This window comes from Pseudochaenichthys georgianus, chromosome 24 (assembly GCF_902827115.2).
Source record: "Pseudochaenichthys georgianus chromosome 24, fPseGeo1.2, whole genome shotgun sequence".
NCBI classification, from domain to species: domain Eukaryota; kingdom Metazoa; phylum Chordata; class Actinopteri; order Perciformes; family Channichthyidae; genus Pseudochaenichthys; species Pseudochaenichthys georgianus.
Genome location: NC_047526.1, coordinates 17,002,566 through 17,025,018, shown reverse-complemented (window position 1 = coordinate 17,025,018; position 22,453 = coordinate 17,002,566). Strand labels below are relative to the sequence as shown.

At 42.5% G+C, this 22,453-nt stretch overlaps 1 protein-coding gene across 1 annotated transcript in view; it reads left to right on the top strand.

Annotated features, from left to right (window-relative positions):
* The window catches only part of syndig1l (synapse differentiation inducing 1-like), a 60,512-nt gene extending 50,429 nt beyond the window's left edge, over positions 1-10,083 (top strand). The window contains exon 4 of the mRNA XM_034075412.2: positions 7,253-10,083. Within this exon, the coding sequence (XP_033931303.1) occupies positions 7,253-7,411 (159 nt within the window). The 3' untranslated portion in view covers positions 7,412-10,083. The remainder of the gene's footprint in view (positions 1-7,252) is intronic.
* Positions 10,084-22,453: the final 12,370 nt, after the last annotated feature.

Below are 22,453 nucleotides of genomic sequence, written 5' to 3'. Positions count from 1 at the left end.
AAAAAACATAAGACCTTTTGAAAATTGTAACTTGTTTTTAATGTAAAATAAACCAAACGATTATTACATCAACTAAATTGAACAGTAATTCACATCTCATAACAAAATAAGCTAAGGCGACTATTGCATTCGGTAACTTGTTTTTAAAAATGCAAACCAGGCACATTTTTAGTTGTGCGGTCCATATCTCAGCAAACATATCTAATGTTAGTAACTATTAAAGACAAAATGGGGACAATTCTGTTCTAATGTAGTTTGACCAGACCATTGTAACTGCTGTGCAGTCCAGACATAAAATAGGGCCTCTAACTAATTACCTTAAATAAACTCACTAATTAATTAAACCACTTCAATACGCATTATTCTTATTCTTATCATGAGCGCAGTAACGGTAAGGTATCTAATTACTTAGTTATTTAGTATTCCATAACTTAGTCACGGAGATGGTCAAACTAAAGTGGTAGAGACATGGCAGAAATCCTACAATGAAGCGGGACATTGAACTCTTCACCCGTGAGAGGGCGATCAAGAAAAGAGAGCGAGCGACGCTTTGAGGGAGTTTACAGATGAAAAGACGCAGAAGCTCAATAACAACAAGTAGGCTATATTTAGGTGATTTTTTGTAAATAACTGACTGTGTCAAGAGGAAGTAAAGTCCCCTGGGTTGTCCCTTATACCCTAACTGCCATGAGACAACTCAAAATCAAGTTTCCAAAATCCGACACTGAGGTGGTCTTAACGCACCGGCAGATGACATCGCTGACAAAGTGTGTTTCCCGCAGCGAGACGCTACAATACTAATTGTGGGCTTATCATGTTGATTCGGCCACAACAGAACAAATAAAAATGAACTCTTGCTCTCTCCAGAGGGGCAGGTCAGCCAAAAAGGCCAAACGGGCCGTTGCCCGGGCAACATTAGCCCGTACCTGTGCACGTCCCTGGTTATCCGTACAATACATTATGGCTCTGAAACAATTTCCACTGTGCGTGTAATTTCTGCCCCGGCACTGGCCTCTATTCAGCTATGTGAATGAAAACAACAAATCAAAACACAAGTATTTCTTCCCTGCATCTCCCTTCTGTCATGACATTTCATTCAAATAGCCAGATAGCTAGGGGAAATACAGCAGGCAGCAGTGTAAACACTCAACAATGGGCAGGATATTCAAGAGAAAACACTGTTCATTATTGTCGTTTACAAGCAAATTAATCATATCAGCTTTTGTATACAAGGAAAATAACCCTTTTAGCATCAATTACAGTTACACATCTGGCTAATTAATAAACCTGGCCCTCAGTGGGATGGTTTACTTTGTATCATTAATAAGGATGCTTTATTTAATGCTCTTAAATAGGATTAAACACTGAAAGCAGTGTGTTTACAAGAAAACTCCAGAGGGCACTTTTAAGTTTTAACTTAAGTAATAGAGTATTTAAAGCTTCGGTAATTACCGTTCTAACATTGTATTTGGGTTCCGTTTGTATGTCTTTATTCGAAAACACCTCTGGGATTCCTTTGGAGAATTCCTTCAAATGTTGCACCAGCACTTGGACTCTATAAGGAAATGATCAGATTTTGCTGGTGAAAGGTCAACATGTTTTTGGCCATAATTGAATAATTCATACACCAATTAGGACAATTTTATATAAATATCTAATAGGAAACATGATTAACGATTAAGCCCCAAGCCTGTTTTTCAGGTCTCAGACTTGAAAATGACATTCCCAGAACAAATGACTATATCTTCACTTCTAAAAGGGCTAAATTAATCATCTTTTTTCTCAAAGCAATGATAAACCTGTGAGTTGGATGTAGAAAAGTCAGAATCAATATAGAATTTTTTTTTTACGAGTTTTTTGACAAACACGGATGTTAAAGGCATTGACATACAACAGTAAGGAGGTCATTTGTTTTTTAAATCTTCAATACGTTTTAAAGGGGACACTTTTTGTTACAAACTAACAGAGAACCTTTCCCCGACTCCACTGAAAGCTATCAGGTGTGTTATATTGCAGTGAGGCAGAGTAAAACAACTGTTGTTGAATGGTTAACACCACACATAGGATCTATATGTGCCTATAGTGGGTTGTAATAATGCATTATAACCTTAAATACATGGTAACTGGGTCATGCTCGTGGTGGTTGTTGTCTGGGAAAATAAGCAAGAATCGGGGGGTTACGTATTGTAACCTTAGTATATAAGCACAGGCGGGGCCCTCTACTGAACTCTATGGGTACTACTCTCAACCATGCTATGCGAGCATTCACACACTGAGTTTGTATAAACGTAGCAGGCCAATCAGGGCGAGCCTACCTGAATGCAGACAGGGCCCCTAGATAGAGGGCTCCACCTGTGCTTATATGACTAGGGTTACAATACTTAATCCCCCGTTATATCTCACACAGGCTCCGCCCTCTACTGGGCTCTATGGGTACAGTGGGTGGAGCCCTAATGGATAAACGCCCTGTCGTCCAACGACATCGACCCATCACACTGCCCCTGACCGGCCTTTGGTTAACAGCCACCGCACCCCAACTTCCTCTCATCCGGTTGAGACCGTGGAGAAGTCGGGGCCACAGCTTACTTGGCTGGGTAGAGCACACTCACACACGCTTACCTCGTATGTGTGCATGGAAAATAGTGAGGAAGGCTCTCCCCGCCTGCCTGTGGGCGGGCAGGGAGAGACTGGAGAGAGCTCGCACACTCTCTTGGCCGAAGTCAAGGCAAACAGCAAAGCTGTTTTCAATGACAGTGCCTTCAGGGAGGAGAGCTCCAGAGGCTCAAATGGTTCTGTGACCAGAGCCTTGAGCACCAACGGCAGATCCCATTGTGGGCTGGAGACATGCACCACTGGCCGCTGTTTCCTGACCCCCTGCAAACGCGCCATAAGCGGTTGACTAAAGGCCGACCTGCCCCCCAATCCCTCATGGCAGGATGAGATGGCTGCTGCATACACCTTAATTGTGGAATAAGCAAGCCCCATGTCCACCAGTATCTGTAAATAGGACAGAATAGAGCCCAACGTACATGATAAAGGCTCTAGACTCCTTTCTTCACACCACCGCTGGAATCCCAACGACTTCGTCCAGTAACAGGCTGTGGTGGATCCTGCTCTTGCTGCCTGGATAGTCTGAATAACTTTGTCAGACAGTCCCCCTTGTCTCAGCCTGTCCCTCTCAGGAGCCTGGAGAGGTTGGCCCAGAGTGGGTAACACCCCTATTGCACCTGCTTCCTGAGACAACGCCCCCCAGACCTGAGGAACCGTCCAGGGCTGGTCCACCATCATCTGTGTCACCACTGCGTACCACGGCGCCAAGCGGCGACCTGGGGCTAACAGGATGACTGACAATCGTTCTCGTCTCACCCTCTCCAGGAGGGGGAGAATGAGACGTGAACGTTGCTGAACGTGCATGGGGATAGGGAGTAGCCAAATGGTAGTCTGTACTTGTAGGCTACCCCCTGGAAGGCAAAACGCAAATACTTTCTGTGCTTTGGAGCAATTTTCAACATGAAAGTAAGCGTCCTTCAGGTCGATGGTTGTGAACCAATCTCCTCCTGGGATGATAGATTTTCCTGAATGGAGGAGGGACGCTGCAAAACTGGAGTGAGTAACCCAGTCTCAGAGTCCTGTCCATCCACTCTGTTAATACACCGCTGAGCTTCCATTCCCCATAAAACTGTGTTAGGGGACATGCAAGCAGCTGTGGAGCCGCAGCTAAGAAGCTGTAGTACTCTCTGGTGGCCTACTCCGCTGCCAAACCTTCCATAAAAGGAAGTTTGGCCCATGGGGGGCTGACACAGAAAAGGCCGATTTTCTACTGAGGTCCTTGAACGCACCGCGGCACGCTCTCGTGGGGCCGCGGCTCCGTCATAATGCCGTCTCTTTGAAACGGATATTATGAGGAAATGTTGAATTGTGGAGAGAGGTGACTCTACGATAAATGCAACTGAATGCATTTTTTACACACACATCACTCAAGGACTAGGGTTACAATACGTAACCCACCGTTATTCTGCAGAGGTCATGAACACACCGCGGCCACTCTCACGGGGCCGCACGCCTTCGTATTAACGCTGTGTTTCACATTCAATGGTGAAATGCATTAATCTGAGCTATTATACCTGGCAAGGTGGGTTTTCTGACAACAGCACGCCGGCAATAGCGTATTTTGAACCCGCACAGTGCTTTGACAGCACTTTCTGAGGTGGGCTGTGGACTTCCATGGACGCCGGACCTCCATGGACGCCGGACCCGGAAGTGCCAGACAACGAGAAGTCCTCGTCATCCTCCTCCCCGGAAAACGGAGCCATCTGCCCCGCCGGAATGGCAAACATGGATGGCACCACCTCGGCCATATCCTGGTCCCCCAAACACTCGAAGCAGAGGTGATGGGGATCGGCGCCCGCTATTAAGCCAGGGCACGAAGGACAGGCCCGGGTCTCTAGAAGTGGCGACTCCTTGACGGTATGATAACTTCTTTCTTCTTCTTTCAAACGTTTTACTTTCTCTGAGGTGTTGTCCTGCTCGCTGAAGAGAAAAGGAAAGTATGACAGGATCAGTAGGCGTGGCCGCCTTATATACTAGGCTTGTTTGAGACGAGTTGCGCCTCGTAAGTAGACGAGAATAGCCGATGGCAGCCGGGGGAGGTCTCAAAAAGCTCGTCTGAAGTCGGACAGCTCGGAGTCGGCTTCGTCTTCTTCTTCGTCTTTTTCGTCTTCTTCTTCTTCTCTCGGTTTTTTGGCGGATTGCAAACAACTTTAAGGTGCATACTGCCACCTCCGGAGTCGGCTTGACTCGGTTTGCATTTATAAAGAATGCACACATGTGTTTAATCGTTAATGTCAGATATGTACTAAGTAAATACATTTGTTCCTGCTCAAGATTAGATTCAACTTTATTGATTCAACTTTATTACACCTGTAATATGTGCAATAACAATAAAGTTGAATCTAATCTTGTCTCAGTACCTACTGAGACAACGAAATGCAGTTTAGCTTCTAACGGTGCAACAAGCAGTAAAGTGAAAAGTAATGTACACAATCTACAGAATAAAATATAGAATGAATTGAATGATGAATAAACAGTGAGGGGTATGAATAGATATCAGACTGTGAGCAGTATGAACAGTGTGTATGAATATGCTAAGATATATAAAGTATGAAAACGGTAAGCGGTGCAAGTATAGTATAAAATATATGGATATTAATTTCATGATGATAAACATTGTGGAACAATGATGAAAAATGGGAATGGATGTGGCGACGTAAAACTGACACAAAACAACAACAAACTTTTGACGAGCCAATTGGAGAGTTTCATCACCAGCACATGGTAAAAACCACCAATGAGCGCTCAGCTCGAGATACCAGCGAGTCGTTTCCCATCAAGCATTTCGCTTCCGCAGCCAGTGGAGAGGAACTGCGCCGCCTCGCTCTCAAGGCTGCGGGCGTCTTTGTCCCGCGAGATTTCAACGTCTCATGTAGGCGAGCCTCCAGAGCAAATCGGACAAAATGACTAACCATCATGCAACGCACTAGCAAGACGTTGATCGAAATTGCGCAGGTCTGCGCAGGTCTCGCTTGTCTCAAACAAGCCTACTGTGTGCCTTCGCGCATTCAGGTAGGCTCGCCCTGATTGGCCGGCTACGTTTATACAAACTCAGTGGCCCCGTCTGAGGTCGGTTAAATTAAATCCTTGCTTCCCTCACTTGCGTCGTTTCCCTGTGACTAGTCCCTCCCTCCAGGGAAGCATGGAGGGACGCAAGGAAACCACGAGAAGCAGGGAAATGAGTTTTAAGAGCAATGGGACGTCCTTTCCTCCGGAGCGTCACGTGAAGCGATGTCCGTTTGTGATGATGCCGCACAGCTGTTCGTCTGACAGCAGCTCTGTCCCAGTTATTTCCACACACACCCCCGCCACACATTTACTGACACAAACATTTGTATCATCTGTTGTAGACCCCAATAAATAAAATCAAATAAGAACTCATTCTCAAAAAAGATAAACGCCATTCTTAAAATGTATAAACGAACAATAGTTTGATTAATATTGATTAGAGTGCACAATAGAAATAAAATAATTGAGAGAAGAAAAAGAGATATGTTATCTATCAAAACCCAGTTAGATTAACATTCATTGGATTGCACACTTTGTTTGTTTGTTTGGATATGTAGCACATTAACATTTTAATAGCACTTAATGATTGACTGAATGGAAATGACAATAAATGAAAATATAAAACGAAAAAAGCGATCATGAAAATGTTTCCAATAAATGAATAAAATGATTTTTGACCACTTTGTTTTTTAGATATATCATATGTGTAACTATATGATACTTGAATTGAAACAAAACACAGTTTAAACTGAGGAGTGACTCTCGTGTCGTGAGTTTCATTTATTTTCTTCACTCCGCTGGGAAACTGCTCTCATGTCAAGAAGCATGAGATCAGTGCATGCACTGCATCGTCCAATCAGTGAGCGGTACACAGTAAGGGGGCGGAGCGAGTGTCTGAGGATTCTATCGGAGGATGGTCTGGTGGCTCCTCCATTATCGCTCCTCGATCCTCCGGCAGAAATAAGAGCCATGGGACGGTACTCAAGATGGCGCAGACAAATCAACTTCCGGTGAGACAGAGGAGCGAGGAAATGAAAATAGTCGACCTGAGACAGGGCCAGTGTGTGAATGCTCGCATAGCATGGTTGAGAGTAGCACCCATAGAGTCCAGTAGAGGGCGGAGCCTGTGTGAGGTATATGTTCTTTATCTGATTTTAACAGCCCTTAAAATGTTGAGCTTTCACCTTTTTGCATAGGTTTTTCTTTTTTAATCCTTTTTTAATGTTGTTGACCTAACAAATAGCAGCACTGTCAAAATGTACTTGAAAGATGTTTATTCATAACTTAATCTATTCTGGTCTTTGTCAAATGTCATTTACCCGTAATGAAAAATTATGATGAATTTATCATTCAGTGCTAGCAGCCGATACACCCGTAACCTGCAGTCCTTGACATTTTCACACTAATTGCCATTTTTAATCCTGCCATGCGTGATGAGCTCTCCTGGGTTACGCCGAGACGCTCGGTCTATAAGCCCATCCTCCACTTGCATGTTTCCCTCGCACTGGCACAGAAATAACAGACAGCTTCTGTAATTATGGCTCTTTTTTAAAAATGGGTCACCCTTTTCTCTTGACTACCTCCAAACTGTATCTGACTTTCTTCTTCTCTTGCTTTTTTCTCCTTTTTCCAGACCACCAAGGCAGTGAACAAAGGTGACTTCCCACTGGCCAACATCGCCTCCAGACGCGCTTTGTTCCTCGCTGCCCTCTCCATCACTATAGGCACCGGTGTGTATGTGGGGGTGGTGGTTGCTCTCATTGCCTACCTTTCTAAACCAGGACACATATAGCAGTGGCACCGTCCCTACAATACATCTCCGGGGAACCATGGAAGAGAATAACCCCCCTCATGGGAACGCCGTTACTCCTGCAGACTTTGAGGAAAAGTTTGTTTCGGGGATGTACAGTTTTCCCCCTCCACCTTCCCTTCTTTCCGTCTTTCTCTCCCTTCAGGCCATCTGTCAGCAAAGATTAGCCACAGTGACTGGAGAGAGGTCAAGCTGGAGGGGGACAAGAAGGGGAATTGGGGATAGACAGCATTTTTTTTTCGTTGTGACAGTTTGAGTAATGGTTCCATGTTGGAGTCCAGTTTGCATCCCATCAACTTAAACCCCTGTTGGCTTCATCCTCTTTCGGCTGGTTTTTAACTTCCTGGACTCCTAAAGACACATCAAGAAGATAACACTTGGAAGATCACATTGCACACTTAAAGAGTACACAAAATTGAGGTTGGGGAGGGTTAAAAGATTGACACAAACCGCTCTTAAACTAACTTTATGTTGTGACTTTTTGAGTTAAAAATAAGAGCCTCTCTAGTGTACTGTCATCTTAGTTTACCACCCAGGACTGTCTTTAATAGACCGTGAGCTGCCCTCATTGGCTCAGAAGTACCAAGGCTGTGTTGGTCACTTGGCTGACTGACTCGCAGTAGATTGCTCACATTTTCTCGAATTGTGACAAAGGAGGGCTTCATTTCTAGAGAAACTTCAGAAAAAAATAAAGAACAACTCATTTCAATCAGAGAAAGAGCCCTGCGGTGAAAAAAAGAGATCAAACATGATCAGAGGCGTCTCATTGAACAATATGGCATGAGTTACAAGGATCTCAATGGAGCCTCGGGCCTATACTAAACCTCTGAGAAGGTGTCCATCCATCAAACAAAGGCTAACAAATCTAACAAAAGCTGTTCATGCCAGATAAGGTTTGCCTACATAAATGCAAATGTGCTTTGTTTTTATGTTTGTCTTTCTAGAGGCACCTTGATGAAATTTGCTTTAAGGAATGTTCATGTATGGCCTTGGAAGTAAAGCACACATGCGAGGTGGCCATATGGTCAGACATTCAGGGGGAAACGGTGCACAGTGTCTCCCAAAAACGCTGCTCCTGATGAGGGAACGCAAAATGAAACATCAGCCGTTAACAATGGGCAGGAAGTTATAAATCAGGTAGATAATGTCATTAAAAGGCAGGCCTTGCGTTTCCTTCAGGGCTGCGTGTATAAACAGAGTGCGTCGGTCTGACAGCTTTGAATTTAGCTGTGATCAATTATTCTTTGCATGACGCGAGCTATACAGCAGTATACTGCATACGCATGATTGATTGGATTAAGAACTTGTTTTTGTCACATCATAAAAAAAAAAGGCCCTAAATTAAAATTGATCAGGCGGTGAAAGGGGCTTATATTTTGTGCAACGCTCAACATTCCCCAATGCAACTATTAATAAGAAGGACATTTCATAGTAACAACGCTCCGAGACACTTTGTTCCTTCGCAATTTCAAGAGCTATTACTCTTAAAGACAGGTTTAAAGGTTTAAAGACAGACACGCGACAGACAATTTCACTGATTTTCTTTGTATGAAGGGCTCATTAATAACGATTTTAGTTTGTGTTTTTATTTCCTACATTCAGGCAGATGGTAGTTCAATCCTCCAGAGAAGACATTATACACTTAGTTTCTCTGCGCAGGTCATGCATTAGTCATACCTGACATTTATGGTGCACAATTATCTCCCTGTAATGGCTTTTATTTTTTTAAGGAATGTCTATTGTCTGGAGCATAACCCTAAAATAGCACAACCACATTAATTTCACTCATAAGCCACTTTTAGCGTCGCTGGTTGCTGTCAAACCCTGCAAGTAAACAATCCATTTAGGCATCCTCGCCTCTGTGAACATGTGAAAACAACCATGTAAGTCTGTTCTGCTGTGCTAATGAAGAGTGAATATTGCCTGTATGCTCCACGAGGGGAATATTCCAACACGCTTTGCTTGAATAAAACTGTGGTAGGCTCCCAAGACTTTTCTTTGAATGTTATTGTTGGCTGCGTGTATGAATAAACATTGAGGCAGTCGGATAATGACAAGCTGAATGCTGATTCATTTCGTTCGGGGCCCCTTGGAATCAGCTCATTGAGTTTCTATTCATCTGAAAAGCTGGTTATTACAATGTAAATGTTTGACCTCCGACCCCTTTGATGAGCTACTGATTCCACACCAATGTACGCACACATCATGACCATCACTGTAACTATACTGAAAGACTCTGTCCGTCCGTTCCATCTCTTTGAGAAGGTTTTATTGCTGATAACGATGAACATGCGTTGTGTTATGTAGCGTATCATTCAAAAATGATGTGTTTTTATCTGGCTTCTTTGGCAACCTGGTATTGTGCAATATGTTACAACAGTACGTGGGTTTCAATGCTGTTGTTATTTCCTTCTCATTGTGATGAGTAAATGTACACATCCGCACAACAAAGACATTTGCTGAATGCATTCCTCAACGCCAGGGTGATAGTGCTCTCTCTGTGTCGTGCCCTAATGCAATTAAAGAAGATTACATTTTTTTATTATGTTTCGGGATTTCTTTCTGTGTGAAGGCAACATAGTGCAAATAAAGACATGTTCAAATGTAATAACAAATAAATCAGAAAGGAAGGATGTCCTTTCCTAAAAGCAAAACATATTTCTCTCTGTGATTTTTTATAACATGAAGCTCTGTATCGGATTTATATCCCACAAATGCTCAACGACCTGAGAGAATTGGCCCAGTACTTGAGATGCTCGAGTTGTCCTGAGAGCGAAAAGCAAACACAGACTGAGTCACGAAGTGTGGGTGGTTTTTCCAGAAAATAGAGAAAAGAGGAGCAGCTCTGAAATGTAGCAGTGTTCTCATACAGTAGCTGTGTGCAGTAAAGTACACCTTCCTTTGTGCTGTCACCATCATGGTTATTGAACATAAACGCTGATCCGCACTCCGCTCAACACACCGAATAATACGGGTACAGGACAGACTGACATTTCAAACTGTGCCTTTATATTATTTTGATAGTCACATTATGCAGTAACAGAGCATTAGGGGGTTGGGATTATCAGGTATGGTGTATAATCTACAACAGAGGTGCCAAACCTTTTCTATCCGACATACCCTGACAGCTCTATCAGATAAACCCGACTACCTCTTCAGACGCCAGCCAAATAGTTTTAATACATGGACTATAAACGGGATAAACTACTTCAGCTGTTTATGTTTACTTTTAGATTACTATTGTAATACTATGTTTACTTTATGCTGATATTTCTAATGTTTATTCAATAGTTTTAACCAGCTAATTAAACCGTTTCCTTTTATTATTGTTTAACAATTTGAACTGCATCCATTTGGGTATTAAAAGTTGTACTTATTACTTAAAGCTAACTACTGTATACTAAAAAAGATAGAAGTTCATTACTTTAACTATTTTACAATTTTTTGGGTTATTATCTTACTATTTTAACTGCTTATCCATTATGCTAGTGTTTGCTAACCGTTAGTCTCTTCGCTTTTGTTCATACCTAATTTTTAAACTATCAATTTTAAAATAATGCATTTATTATTGAAAACCCATTTGTTTACGTTTTATTTATTTCAACCATTAATTCATAACTTATAGCCAATAGTTTTACGGCAAATTGTTTCATTTTGGTTCAATTGTATTCATTAATCACTAATAAATAATAAAGACCTTTTAGAACATTAAAGCATGTAAACAATAAACATGTCACAGTAGAGGCACAACATACAAATATGAACCTGAACATTTGCATAAAAGGGCCCATTTAACACAATTATGTGGATATACTTGCAATGAATCACTACTTCTATTTTTGTATAGGTCATTTGAGTTAGAAGTAGCCCCCTCGGGTATAACACCCTTGTTTTAAGGCCACAAACTCATCCCAGGTAGGAACTAAACCCTGCAAAAAACCCAATCGTTTTTTAAGAGCCGAGGTACTGTGGTTTGTGTTCATGCAACAACGGTTGGTGTGAATGCAGCACTAGCTGGTAAGAGCTCTCATTACAGGAGTGAGTAAGGAGTGAGTCACAAGCTCATGTCTTTGTCAGTGAACACGCTGCAGCACAATAAAGGATGTTGAGATGCTTCCCTAGTCATCAGGGGTGAAAACATTTTCATATAAAACAACACAAAGAGCATGCTCCAATTGTTTTTCCTCCTTTGCCGGGATATGCTAAACACCAGACACACAGGAGTGAATTAATAAGAACTATAGATCAAAGGAAGTCTGTTGTGTTTCCGACAAACAAGAAGGTGAGGAGGGAAATATTTCACTTGTCATCCGGTTGTTCTGTCTGATTTGTGCAAGAGGGATTTAATATTCTCCCTTTAAAAATAATTTGTGTAGTTTGAGGATCTTCAGGAAAAGGGCCTACAGCTAAAGCCTAAAGCTACAAATAGAGTCATCACAAGCTTTCGATTATTACAGAACACAGAGGGTTTTTTACTCCAAAAAGCCGTGGTGGGCGTCTGACTCCCCCAGTTCCTCTCATATGTGGATGAGTCAGTTTCCATCATTTCAACAAGCATTTCTTGCCGGCATTAGCGGATCATGCTGGAGATTATCGGGGTAGAGAAATGCCTGGTTGTATTTGTTCTCCTTGTGTCTCTAACTGTAAGCTACAATGCTAAACTGTAGTCGTCTGCAAGTGCATTTCTTGGTATTGGTTAATGTATTTCACTCAATAATGGTGTAATACCCTGGAAACCTCCACTGTATAAGCTCTCACACTGGCCCACACAAGACAAGAACTGTCAGTGGAGCTTTACAGCCTCCCTTTACAATGTTCACAAGTGGATTAGGCAAGGAGTGAACAGCTTCAACGGCAATTTTAAATGTTATCAGCCCAATAAAAAGGTGTTATCAGTGGTTATCGCTGACATTGTAATACATCAGAATAGCTAAACTGCACCTACCAGCCTACATGGTGGCCGGCCAGTGAAAACTATGTGGAAGTTTCAAAAAGGCATCAGTCTCTTTGAGGGGCAGGTGGGCTTGTTTTCTTCTCTGTCACGTCAATCAGGTACGTACCAACTTCTTTGATGATGACAATTTTCAACCTGGAGTCAGACCATGGCGTCTAACTGAAAGATGCAGTCAAATTGAGTCATCCAATGAGCTTCACAACGGCTATTCAGAGACCTATGGGTGATGTAAAGGAGACTACTCCCATATTCTATATACCGTATAAAGCTGTAGCGCATTGTATTTTGATTGAAACGTTTTGAACATAAACAAAACAGCTATTTTGGGTCTAGGCAACACAAACTACATATTAGGTTTTATAACTACATTTGTAAAGAGAAAGTGAACTAAACATTGGGCGATCTCCTCCTTTGATTGGGCGATCTCCTCCTTTCAGTGATTAACTGTGTGAATAAATGACAAAACCTACTAATTGTTGGTGTTGCAAACCCCTGGTCACCCACAACTATTAGGCTGAAAATTATGACTCCAATTCAACAGGCTGACAACATTCAAACTGGTTGCTTAAACATTCTGGTACAATTTGTGATTTAATTAATGATTGCATGGTACTTGTCCCCCGATTACTTTGTTTACTCTTTTCTTAGTGCTTTTTTACGGCAGACAAACGTTTTGGTCTACACAATTGGATACAACAGCAATTACAATCCAGGACATAATTTGATTGAATTGTTTGGCAGGCATCTTTGTTGTTTTCCCAACCAGACGATTGAGGTTGTATTACGGAGTATAGTCCTGAGGTTTCAAAGTCCTCTCAAATCTTTTAGAGGTTTGTTATGGGAGAGATAAGTGCCTTCAAGCACTGGCGTAACAAGGTTGTGATTGGCCCCGGTGCAAATATTTTTTTGGTTTGTTCTAATATCAATGCTTGGTTAACCTACTGGATTTTAGGTGGTTCATGATGCTGCCTTTGTTATTCCCAAAATGCTAATTTTAGTTTTTTAATGGAATTGCTTGGGGCATTTAAAAGGTTTTTGGACAGCTTGCAACCTCAGACAAAGAGGCTCATTTAGCTTATGCGACTCAGGCAATTTGTAAAAATAGCACCGTGAACAGGTGCTGGTTTTTAACATACCTTGTGAATTTGTAATGAAAGACTATTCGGAGAAAAGGGAGCTTAGAGTGGGCAGTGGATGTCTCAAAAGCCCCAAACCATAAAATAATAAAAGGCACGCAGATGTTACGATCTCCAAATGTTCTCATCTTGGAAGACAAGACTAGCCGGGGGCTGTTTCAGCTCCATTTCCAAAGCAATCCCTCAGGCTACGGCCATTGATCAACAAAATCATTCTAGTCATGAAGAAACCCTTTGGTACAAACACATACCCATCTCCATACTGAATGCTGTTGGAGCTGTACCTTTTCTTCCATTTACAGGCTCTATTTTTAGTCTGGATATTCTCTGTGAGTATATTTACTCTGCTTATCTCTTTCAATGAGCAAACCTTGACGGAGAGAAGGAAATTGTGTCCCTACTAAATATCACTGATTATTTAGTAGGGACACTGAGCTGTGTTTGTCAGTAATTCATGAGAAATAATTGGAAACATGTACAATCTATTGAGAGACGTCCATCAAATTTTGTTTGGCAGCAGTTATGATCGAAGCAAATTAGTGCTTGTTTTGTAAGCAAAACACAAAACTACTGCACTCATAGACAAATCTAATCATCATAAAAACAATTACCATGGACGTTTGATTCCGGGCATCATAGGAAATAGGGGAAGCTCGTTAATTGTGAGAGTGGACTTTTCTATTAAAGAAATGTCAGTAACAATAATGAACTTGTGGCAATTTCGAGAAAGGGGTGATGCATGAAAGAGCCCTTGAGTGAGATTGTGCATTTATTTGCAACTGTTTTTATCTCATTTTACCGTGCGGCAGCAGTTTCTTTATGCGGGTAGATATCGGGGATGTTAATGCTGTTGAAGAGCAAGTGAATAATGCAGGTCTGTCTGATAACTCTCATACACAGAGAAAAAACACTGTCATCCATGACTCGACGCACCTCTCCGAGAGTACATCTGTAACTTTCCAGGAAACTCCCATTCAGATGCAATGAAATTGTTTCCACCGAATAATGTTTTCACATAATTCTGGCTTTTATCTCGCTCCTACACTGTAAGGGGGGGAAAGGGGGCATCCTGGAACACATTTTATGGATTTGAATCCCTCAGAAGAGAGCCAGAAACCTCTGTAAAGATGTATTTATTAACTCAAAAGCAAGAAAGGGAAAGCGGAGTCGGAGAGGAGGAAACATGAAATTGTACAGAGGAATCTATGTGTGTACAGCTATTCAAAGTTGGTTAGAGGCAGCTGCTGTGCAACTTACAGTAGGGGAACATTTTGGAAGATAAGATTAAGTAAAAAGACTAGGCCCCAGTTATCAATGTGGATAACAGATTACTACAAGCTCAATTAAGCATTACAGGCCTGCTAACTTTTAGAATGGAACACTTTCTTTACTTGGATATTCAACGTTTAGTAAAATGTGATTATCCCTAAAGAAGTTTCAGCAAGCACCCTGTTAGCGTAGCTTAGCATAACGATTTGAGACAGAGAAACAGCTAGCTTGGCTTTGTAAACTAAATCCATTTAGCAACTTCAGCTTAAACCACAACTTCATTCTATAATATATTAACACTCTGGTTATTAAATCAATGTTTGTTGATTTGTGAGCTTTAGGGATGCTGGTAGGCTGTGTTAGTTTTGAACATGCTGGTGTTTCCCCCTTGTTTTCCAGTCTTGTATTGGCTCCTTCGGCTGGGATAACCAGCTATTGGCTTCAACTTCTTATTAACCGCACAGAAATAAGAAAGTGGTATTCTACTTTAACTCTCAACCAAAGAAGGAATAAGCATATTTCCCAACATTTGAAACTATTAATTTGAAGGACAAATTCAAGTCCTGAGAGTCACGTGGGCAGAATGAACACCAGTGAATCCACTTTATCACTGGGACTAAAGAATTACAAAAAACACCCCCTGACATCCGGCTTTTGTCCAGTTTACAGTGGACACCCTCAATGTTGTCCCTTTCCTGTCTTGATGCTATGTTACACTTGTCCAAGTGAATTTGGACAAAGAACGCGTACCGAAGGCGTCCCGACTTTTACGTCCGCTACGTCGCCTGCGTCGGCTACGCCGCCCGCCTACGCCGCCCGCCTACGCCGCCCGCCTACGAACACACCGCAAAGACTGCAGTTGACGAGTGGCAATAACTGTCATTACCAGCAGGCAGCGGTAGTGTGTATTCGTCATTCAAAAGAGGCAACAACCGGAAGACAAACTATACACCGAGAGAAGAAGAACAGGCTGCGTGATATAAATAAACAACAAATAGCGTCTGGGTTCCATTTTCACTCTGTCTCGTCGTTCGAAAACATGTAAACATAAAAAATAAACTCTTGCATCCAGGTGAGATGAAAATAAAAAAGATTAACCGTCTGTGTGTGCCTTCTTAATCGTTTGTTTTGGTCCCTCACTTCCGCTTCGCTTCTCATGCACTGACTCGCTAAGCTGAACAGCCAATCAGAGTGATTTATTTGTCCCGACTTTCTTTGGCCTCCCGGAGGTGTGAAAATGTGCCGTAAAGAGACGACAGTGCGGGACACACATTACATTACATTACATTGCATTGCATTTAGCTGACGCTTTTATCCAAAGCGACTTACAATAAGTACATTCGACCAGGAAGACACAACCTTGAAGAAAACAGAATCATATAAGAACATCATGTTTCATAGAGCCAAACATTTCAAGTGCTACTCAACTGGCTATAGATAAGCCAGTCCTTTATTAGTATATAAGTGCTCTGTTAGCAGTTCTTTGTTAGTCATTCTATCGCTCGAAGTGGAGTCGAAAGAGATGAGTTTTCAGTCTGCGCCGGAAGGTGTGTAAGCTTTCTGCGGTCCTGATTTCAATGGGGAGCTCATTCCACCATTTTGGAGCCAGGATAGCAAACCCACGTGTTTTTGCTGATGGGAACTTGGGTCCCTCTCGCAGCGAGGGTGCAGCGAGTCGTTTGGCTGATGCAGAGCGAAGTGCACGTGCTGGGGTGTACGGTTTAACCATGTCCTGGATGTAGGAAGGGCCAGATCCATTCGCAGCATGATACGCAAGTACCAGTGTCTTGAAGTGAATTCTAGCAGTTACCGGAAGCCAGTGAAGGGAGCGGAGGAGCGGCGTGGTGTGGGAAAATGTAGGAAGGTTGAAGACCAGACGAGCCGCTGCATTCTGAATGAGCTGCAGAGGTCGGATGGCACATGCAGGTAGACCAGCCAGGAGGGAGTTGCAGTAGTCTAGGCGTGAGGTGACGAGAGCCTGGACCAGAACCTGCGTCGATTTCTGGGTCAGCTGGGGGCAGGCCCGGACTGGCCATCGGGAGGACCGGGAGGTTTCCCGATGGCCTGGCCTGTTAAGTGGCCTGCTGGCCTGAGGTTTTTTTTTTGTATACGTATGTCTTGTGAACGCAATGCTGCGCAAATGTGGGTCTGACTCTGCCTCACAGAGGGTGACTGGCTGTCTACATGATGTGACCTGCCGACATGGCCACTTTCATACAGATCATACTCGATTGGTCTCTGTGTGTCATTCAAGCTCGGGAGGGTGTGTGTTGTGTGGCGCGAGCGAGTGAGATAAACCGCGCACACCGGTTACGTGTATTGTTGTTGTTGTTAGCATCTGTTGCTAGCTAGCTGCGCTAATGGATATAAGGAGCTGTTTCAACAACAAGGTGGAGGAGAGCCCTCTCCTGTCAGACTGAGAGGCTGATAACTACAGCTTAGGTGAGGTAAAGGACTCTTGAGTGTTTAGTTTAGTGTTTACTCTGTGGGTCTCAAACGGTTTGGTCACCATTTATGTAAACACATATTTCCATTTGAGGGGGGAGTGATTAGCAAAATATGCATGAATAATAAAAAAAAAAACGTTAACTAGGTGAAAAAAGGTAAGATAAACAATTAAAACTTGTTGAGAGCTAAAACTAGTCTTTGCTGCTGCCTCGGGGTTAGGAGGAGCAGGGGGAGGAGAGGGAGACAGGTGAGGCTGATTCAGGAGCACATACACACTAACAACTACAAATGAACCAAAAACAAATAAATAAACAAGTTTCAATGTTTTTTCATATTGGATATGGGATGTTATTGGTTATGGCCATGTTATTATGATTTTATGATTATTTAAATGTATACAGTTATGTTTCATATGGGTGTAGTCTCTTTATTTCCCCCTCAAAATGCACCAGATTGATGCATTTAAGTCCAACATTAAGAACAAAATCTTACCGGGGGAGCATGCCCCCGGACCCCCCTATAGGATTTGAGGTCCACCCCCGCTTAAAATATGTTCACATAGGTTCCTAAATAGATTTGCAATTTTTTTTAAATAGTAACCCATGTCCATATGTTTATTTTGAGGTAGTAGATTTAGAGCGCTATCATTATGGGCAGCAACGCTGTAAAAATTGACAAATAAATCCAGCAAAATGGCACAAAAAACTGGTAGTGGCCTGGCTGGGTGTATAATTCCCGGCCTGACTTATTGTCCCAGTCCGGCCCTGGCTGGGGGCGTATCTTCCTGATGTTGAAAAGCGTGTATCTGCAGCAGCGGGTTGTAGCAGCGATGTTTGCAGTGAAGGACAGGTTGTTATCCAGGGTCACACCCAGATTCCTTGCAGTCTGGGTCGGGGAAACAACAGAGGTGCCGATGTTGATAGTCAGGTCAAGAGAGGGACAATCTTTTCCCGGAAGGAAAAGCACTTCAGTCTTGTCAAGGTTGAGCTTGAGATGATGAGCGGACATCCACTGAGAGATGTCAGCTAAACAAGCAGAGATGCGTGCGACGTCCTGGGTCTCTGAGCGGGGAAAGGACAGAATTAATTGGATGTCGTCAGCGTAGCAGTGGTATGAAAAACCATGCCGGCTAATGACAGATCTGAGCGAGTTTGTGTACAGGGAGAAGAGGAGGGGACCAAGAACAGAGCCCTGAGTAGAGCGCCGTGAATGCCCGACTGCCTCTGACGGCCTCTGACTCCCAAAATCGGGTTGGTGTGTAGCGGCCTTTAGTCGCTTTGGATAAAAGCGTCTAACAAGTAACATGGGTCCCTTGAAAGGTGCTATATAAATCAAAGCTATTATTATTATTATTATTATGTAATGTAATGTAATGTAATGATACAGATTTAAAGATCCCAAAATAAAATATTTCTCGAATACAACTGATTTACATTCTGACAGGGTCATGAATACACACAACCTAAAAAAAACACAGCCGTTTAAATCTGACGCCGTGGGAAAAGCACATCAGTTAATGTTTTAGTCGAGGTAAAAACTAATCCCTTTTCTTTTTCCATATTGGCCTTTGTGTGAGCTCGGCAGAGATGTTCACAAATCTTTTTTTGCAAGTCCAAGTCAAGTCTCAAGTCTTTGGTCACGAGTCCAAGTCAAGTCTCAAGTCTTTGTGGGGTGAGACTTGATCAAGTCTCAAGTCTTTGGTCACAAGTCCAAGTCTCAAGTCTCTAAAAAATAAAAGTCTCATGTCTCTTCTGGTTGTAATAAGCCTTCTATTGTCTGCTGCTATCCAGTCTGTTAAGAATACTGCACAGCTATATCTAAGAAATTCAAAGCATTTACTGTGTTATTATCACTCCTATATATATTAGCATACAGTATCAGTACTGATTAGTTGTTTGTTATATGATCACTTTAAACAGGCTATTGCAATGCAATGAGGAAAAACATCACACTTTAGCTAAATGCAAACAACTTATAAGCAAAACACTTCAGAATCAAAAATCAGTATCACAAATAGTTTATTAATCCCCCGCAGGGAAACTGTGTTAAAAGTACTTAAAAGTAAACATTTGTTCTGTGCCTTTTGCAACTAAAAAACTATTGCTGCAATATTATCTGAAATATACTGAACTGGTGATATTAAAACATGACCTGTTCCAAAAGAGATATCTACCATTAACACCATTTACCAGCCAAATGCTGGTAAATCATGCAAGTGGCTGGTACTGTATGTTGCACGCACCAGCCAAAAATAACAATGGTAATCTATTGAGTGGCTGGTAACATTTCAACATTCACTAGGCTAGCCATTTGGCCAGTGGACAAAAATGTTAAAATTTGACCTCTGCAACCGTATTGTTTAATTACACTGGGTCTCTAATGACATATTTTAAGTCTACTATAAATAAACATATTCCTCTATCCTCTCACTCAAACCCAGTGTAATGGTAACCTGATAAACCTGTAACATTAACGTTACGTGGTCAACAATAAACCTGTAACCTGCCTATAAACCGACAGATGTATTTATGTATGTAACTATGTATTTTTCTACGTTTAACGTTAGCCAGTAGATGGTGGCAGCGGAATGTAATGATTAACGTTACCGACCTTTTTTACGTCATGACAAGAGTTGGATGTCAACGCCACTCAACGCAAACAAGTGTGACAAGCAAACATTCACTCATCTTTTCAAATATTCAGTTACAAAGCTAGTAGCAAGCTAAGTTAACATTAGCTGATGCTGAGCTAAACATGTTTGCTAACCGTCCATATGCATTAATGTGACTGACCTCTCCGGGTGAGTTTTCAAGTGCCTGATGAAATTTGACGTTGTTGCACCAGCATCCTTGATTTTAATATTGCAGACTTTGCAGTGTGCGCTCCTATTGTTGGTGCCGCCGGCGTTTTGTTCGAAGTTTTTATAGTTGAACCTAATTACAAGCGGTACAGCTGCAGGTGTGCCGCCGGTCGCCATGGTGTTACCATGAGGTAGTGCGAGAGGCGCGCACCTGACGTTTCAGAGTTTCCTCAATGTTAATACGCCAAAAATAGAAAACACAATGATTGTTGACGAGTCCCAAAACACGAGTCCAAGTCGAGTCCGAAGTCTTTTGAGCAGGAGTCCAAGTCAAGTCTGAAGACTCTGTGTGTGCGACTTAAGTGCGACTCGAGTCCGAGTCACAAACTCGAGTCCCCATCTCTGGAGCTCGGGTCTGTCAACCCTTCCAGGCAGTCACGACTGTCTGTGAAATGAAAAAGCTATATTCCTTGTGACAAAGAGGAGCAGGGTGCAGATTAAACATAATCAAATGGACAACTCAAAGCGACCTGCTCAGAGTGCTGCGGGTGTCTGGTGTGACAGATGCCATTCCTAAAAGAAGTGCCTTCAAAAAGCAACCATTTTTCTTTAACATTGGCGATAAATGGAACAGACTGTTTGTCTTCCCTCTGTTCGAAAAATGTATGCTTTTCATGGCAGATGCGCCGGTCTTCCTGTGACACAAGTTGGCTTAAAGGGGCTTAGACCTTTCACACGAGCAAAGGTATGGCAGCTGCTGCTAATAAAAACAGACGCTTTGCAACAAGCGGATACACAGCAGGGAAAATATAGGTACCCATTGCTTTTATGACTATAAAGTACCAATTTGATTGGGAACAAATTGAGAACAAAATCAAATGTCTAAAAGGCAAAACTGTCTTTCAAATGTCAAGGTTGCAAGAACACTACACACAACTGATGGAAGACGGATCAATTATTTCCTCTCTTTTTTGCCGTTCCCGTATCCGCACATATATGAAGTCATTAAATGCCACTAGTGTGTGGGAGCCAATTTGATAGGAGATCCTACAAGATAGACTCCTCTTTATAATAAAGTAGTCATTAAATGACACACTTAATGCTAAAACAGATGACATGCAAAGGACTCAAGTAATAAATCTGTCCACTTTTCTTTAACACCATTCAGATAACTGTCACATTAATGATTGCTAAAAGATTACAGCATTTCAAAATGACATCTGGACCTCCTTGTCTTCAAGTGTGCTCACGCTTGATTGAGTTCCCAGCATCTCGGTGGGAGTTTTACTACAGTCTCCTTCGGGTAGATGAGGCCTACAATAGCATGCAGCTATAGACAACATGAAACTCAAGAAGTAACACTTTGAATAATGCACCAGCCTCCCACACACTCACGCAACTTGCCGCTGCCATTATCTTTAACAATACACTCTGTGGGAACACCTCCTGCAGCCACCACTTGCAACTCCTCCTGTTGCTGTAGACGCCATATGTAATTGTTTTCTTTCAAACATGAGTCTTCCTGTAATCTTTCTGAAGGACATCTCCATTATTACCGTATCAGCGGGTGAACCAGCGATCGATCTTCCGATTTGTTTCAGGTAAGATTTCTCTGCTTAAATTAATGGTGGTACACTTGTTGTTCTTCCGGCTTAGAGATTATTTCCAGGATGCTGCACTAAACACCTCATTTTTCCAGCTGGAATCAAATGTCTGATTATAATCCTGGCTAATTGCTTCAGACTCTTTCATTAGCAGCAATGCTCCTTTTTTCAACAAATTAAGACTCAAACAACACACAGAATTGGAAGAATTTGCTTCCTCGTGTAAAACGAAAACGTAATTTCTCTGACACATGCAGGTTTGTTCCACTTGAAGCACATGAACTGGTCTGTTTGAATTGCACTTAAACGTATTGAATGTGTGAGTACAGACAAAAGCCAGCAACTCAATGGAGCTCGCCAGGATAAATGCTGCGTTGTTGCTATAAGCGCGCACATTTCACAATGACAAGGTAAAAGGGGGGTTAGCTACATATATGATTGTAACCTGGGGTATGATACTGAGGCTGCGGCCCCACGAGGACGAATTCGGTCGTTTGCGTTACTGTTTAGTGTCATATAGACCGTTCGGCCACACGAGGACGACCGAATATGGCACTAAACGACTGAGGAAACGACAACGGGTCCCAAGGTGGATAGAAATGCATACGCCACTCTCTGGGGGGTCAAACAGCTCCGTGTGTGCGCCCTATACGGACATTTTCAGATCACTGATAGTGATTGCGCAATAGCCCCGCCTCTCCCCACCTCTTCTGCTCCCTCCGCTTACCCCGCGCCAGTGCTGAAGTGTTTCGCCACCAACAACAACAACAATGGCGGATCGCAGAGTTGCTATCGTGCTCCGGACGCTATTGA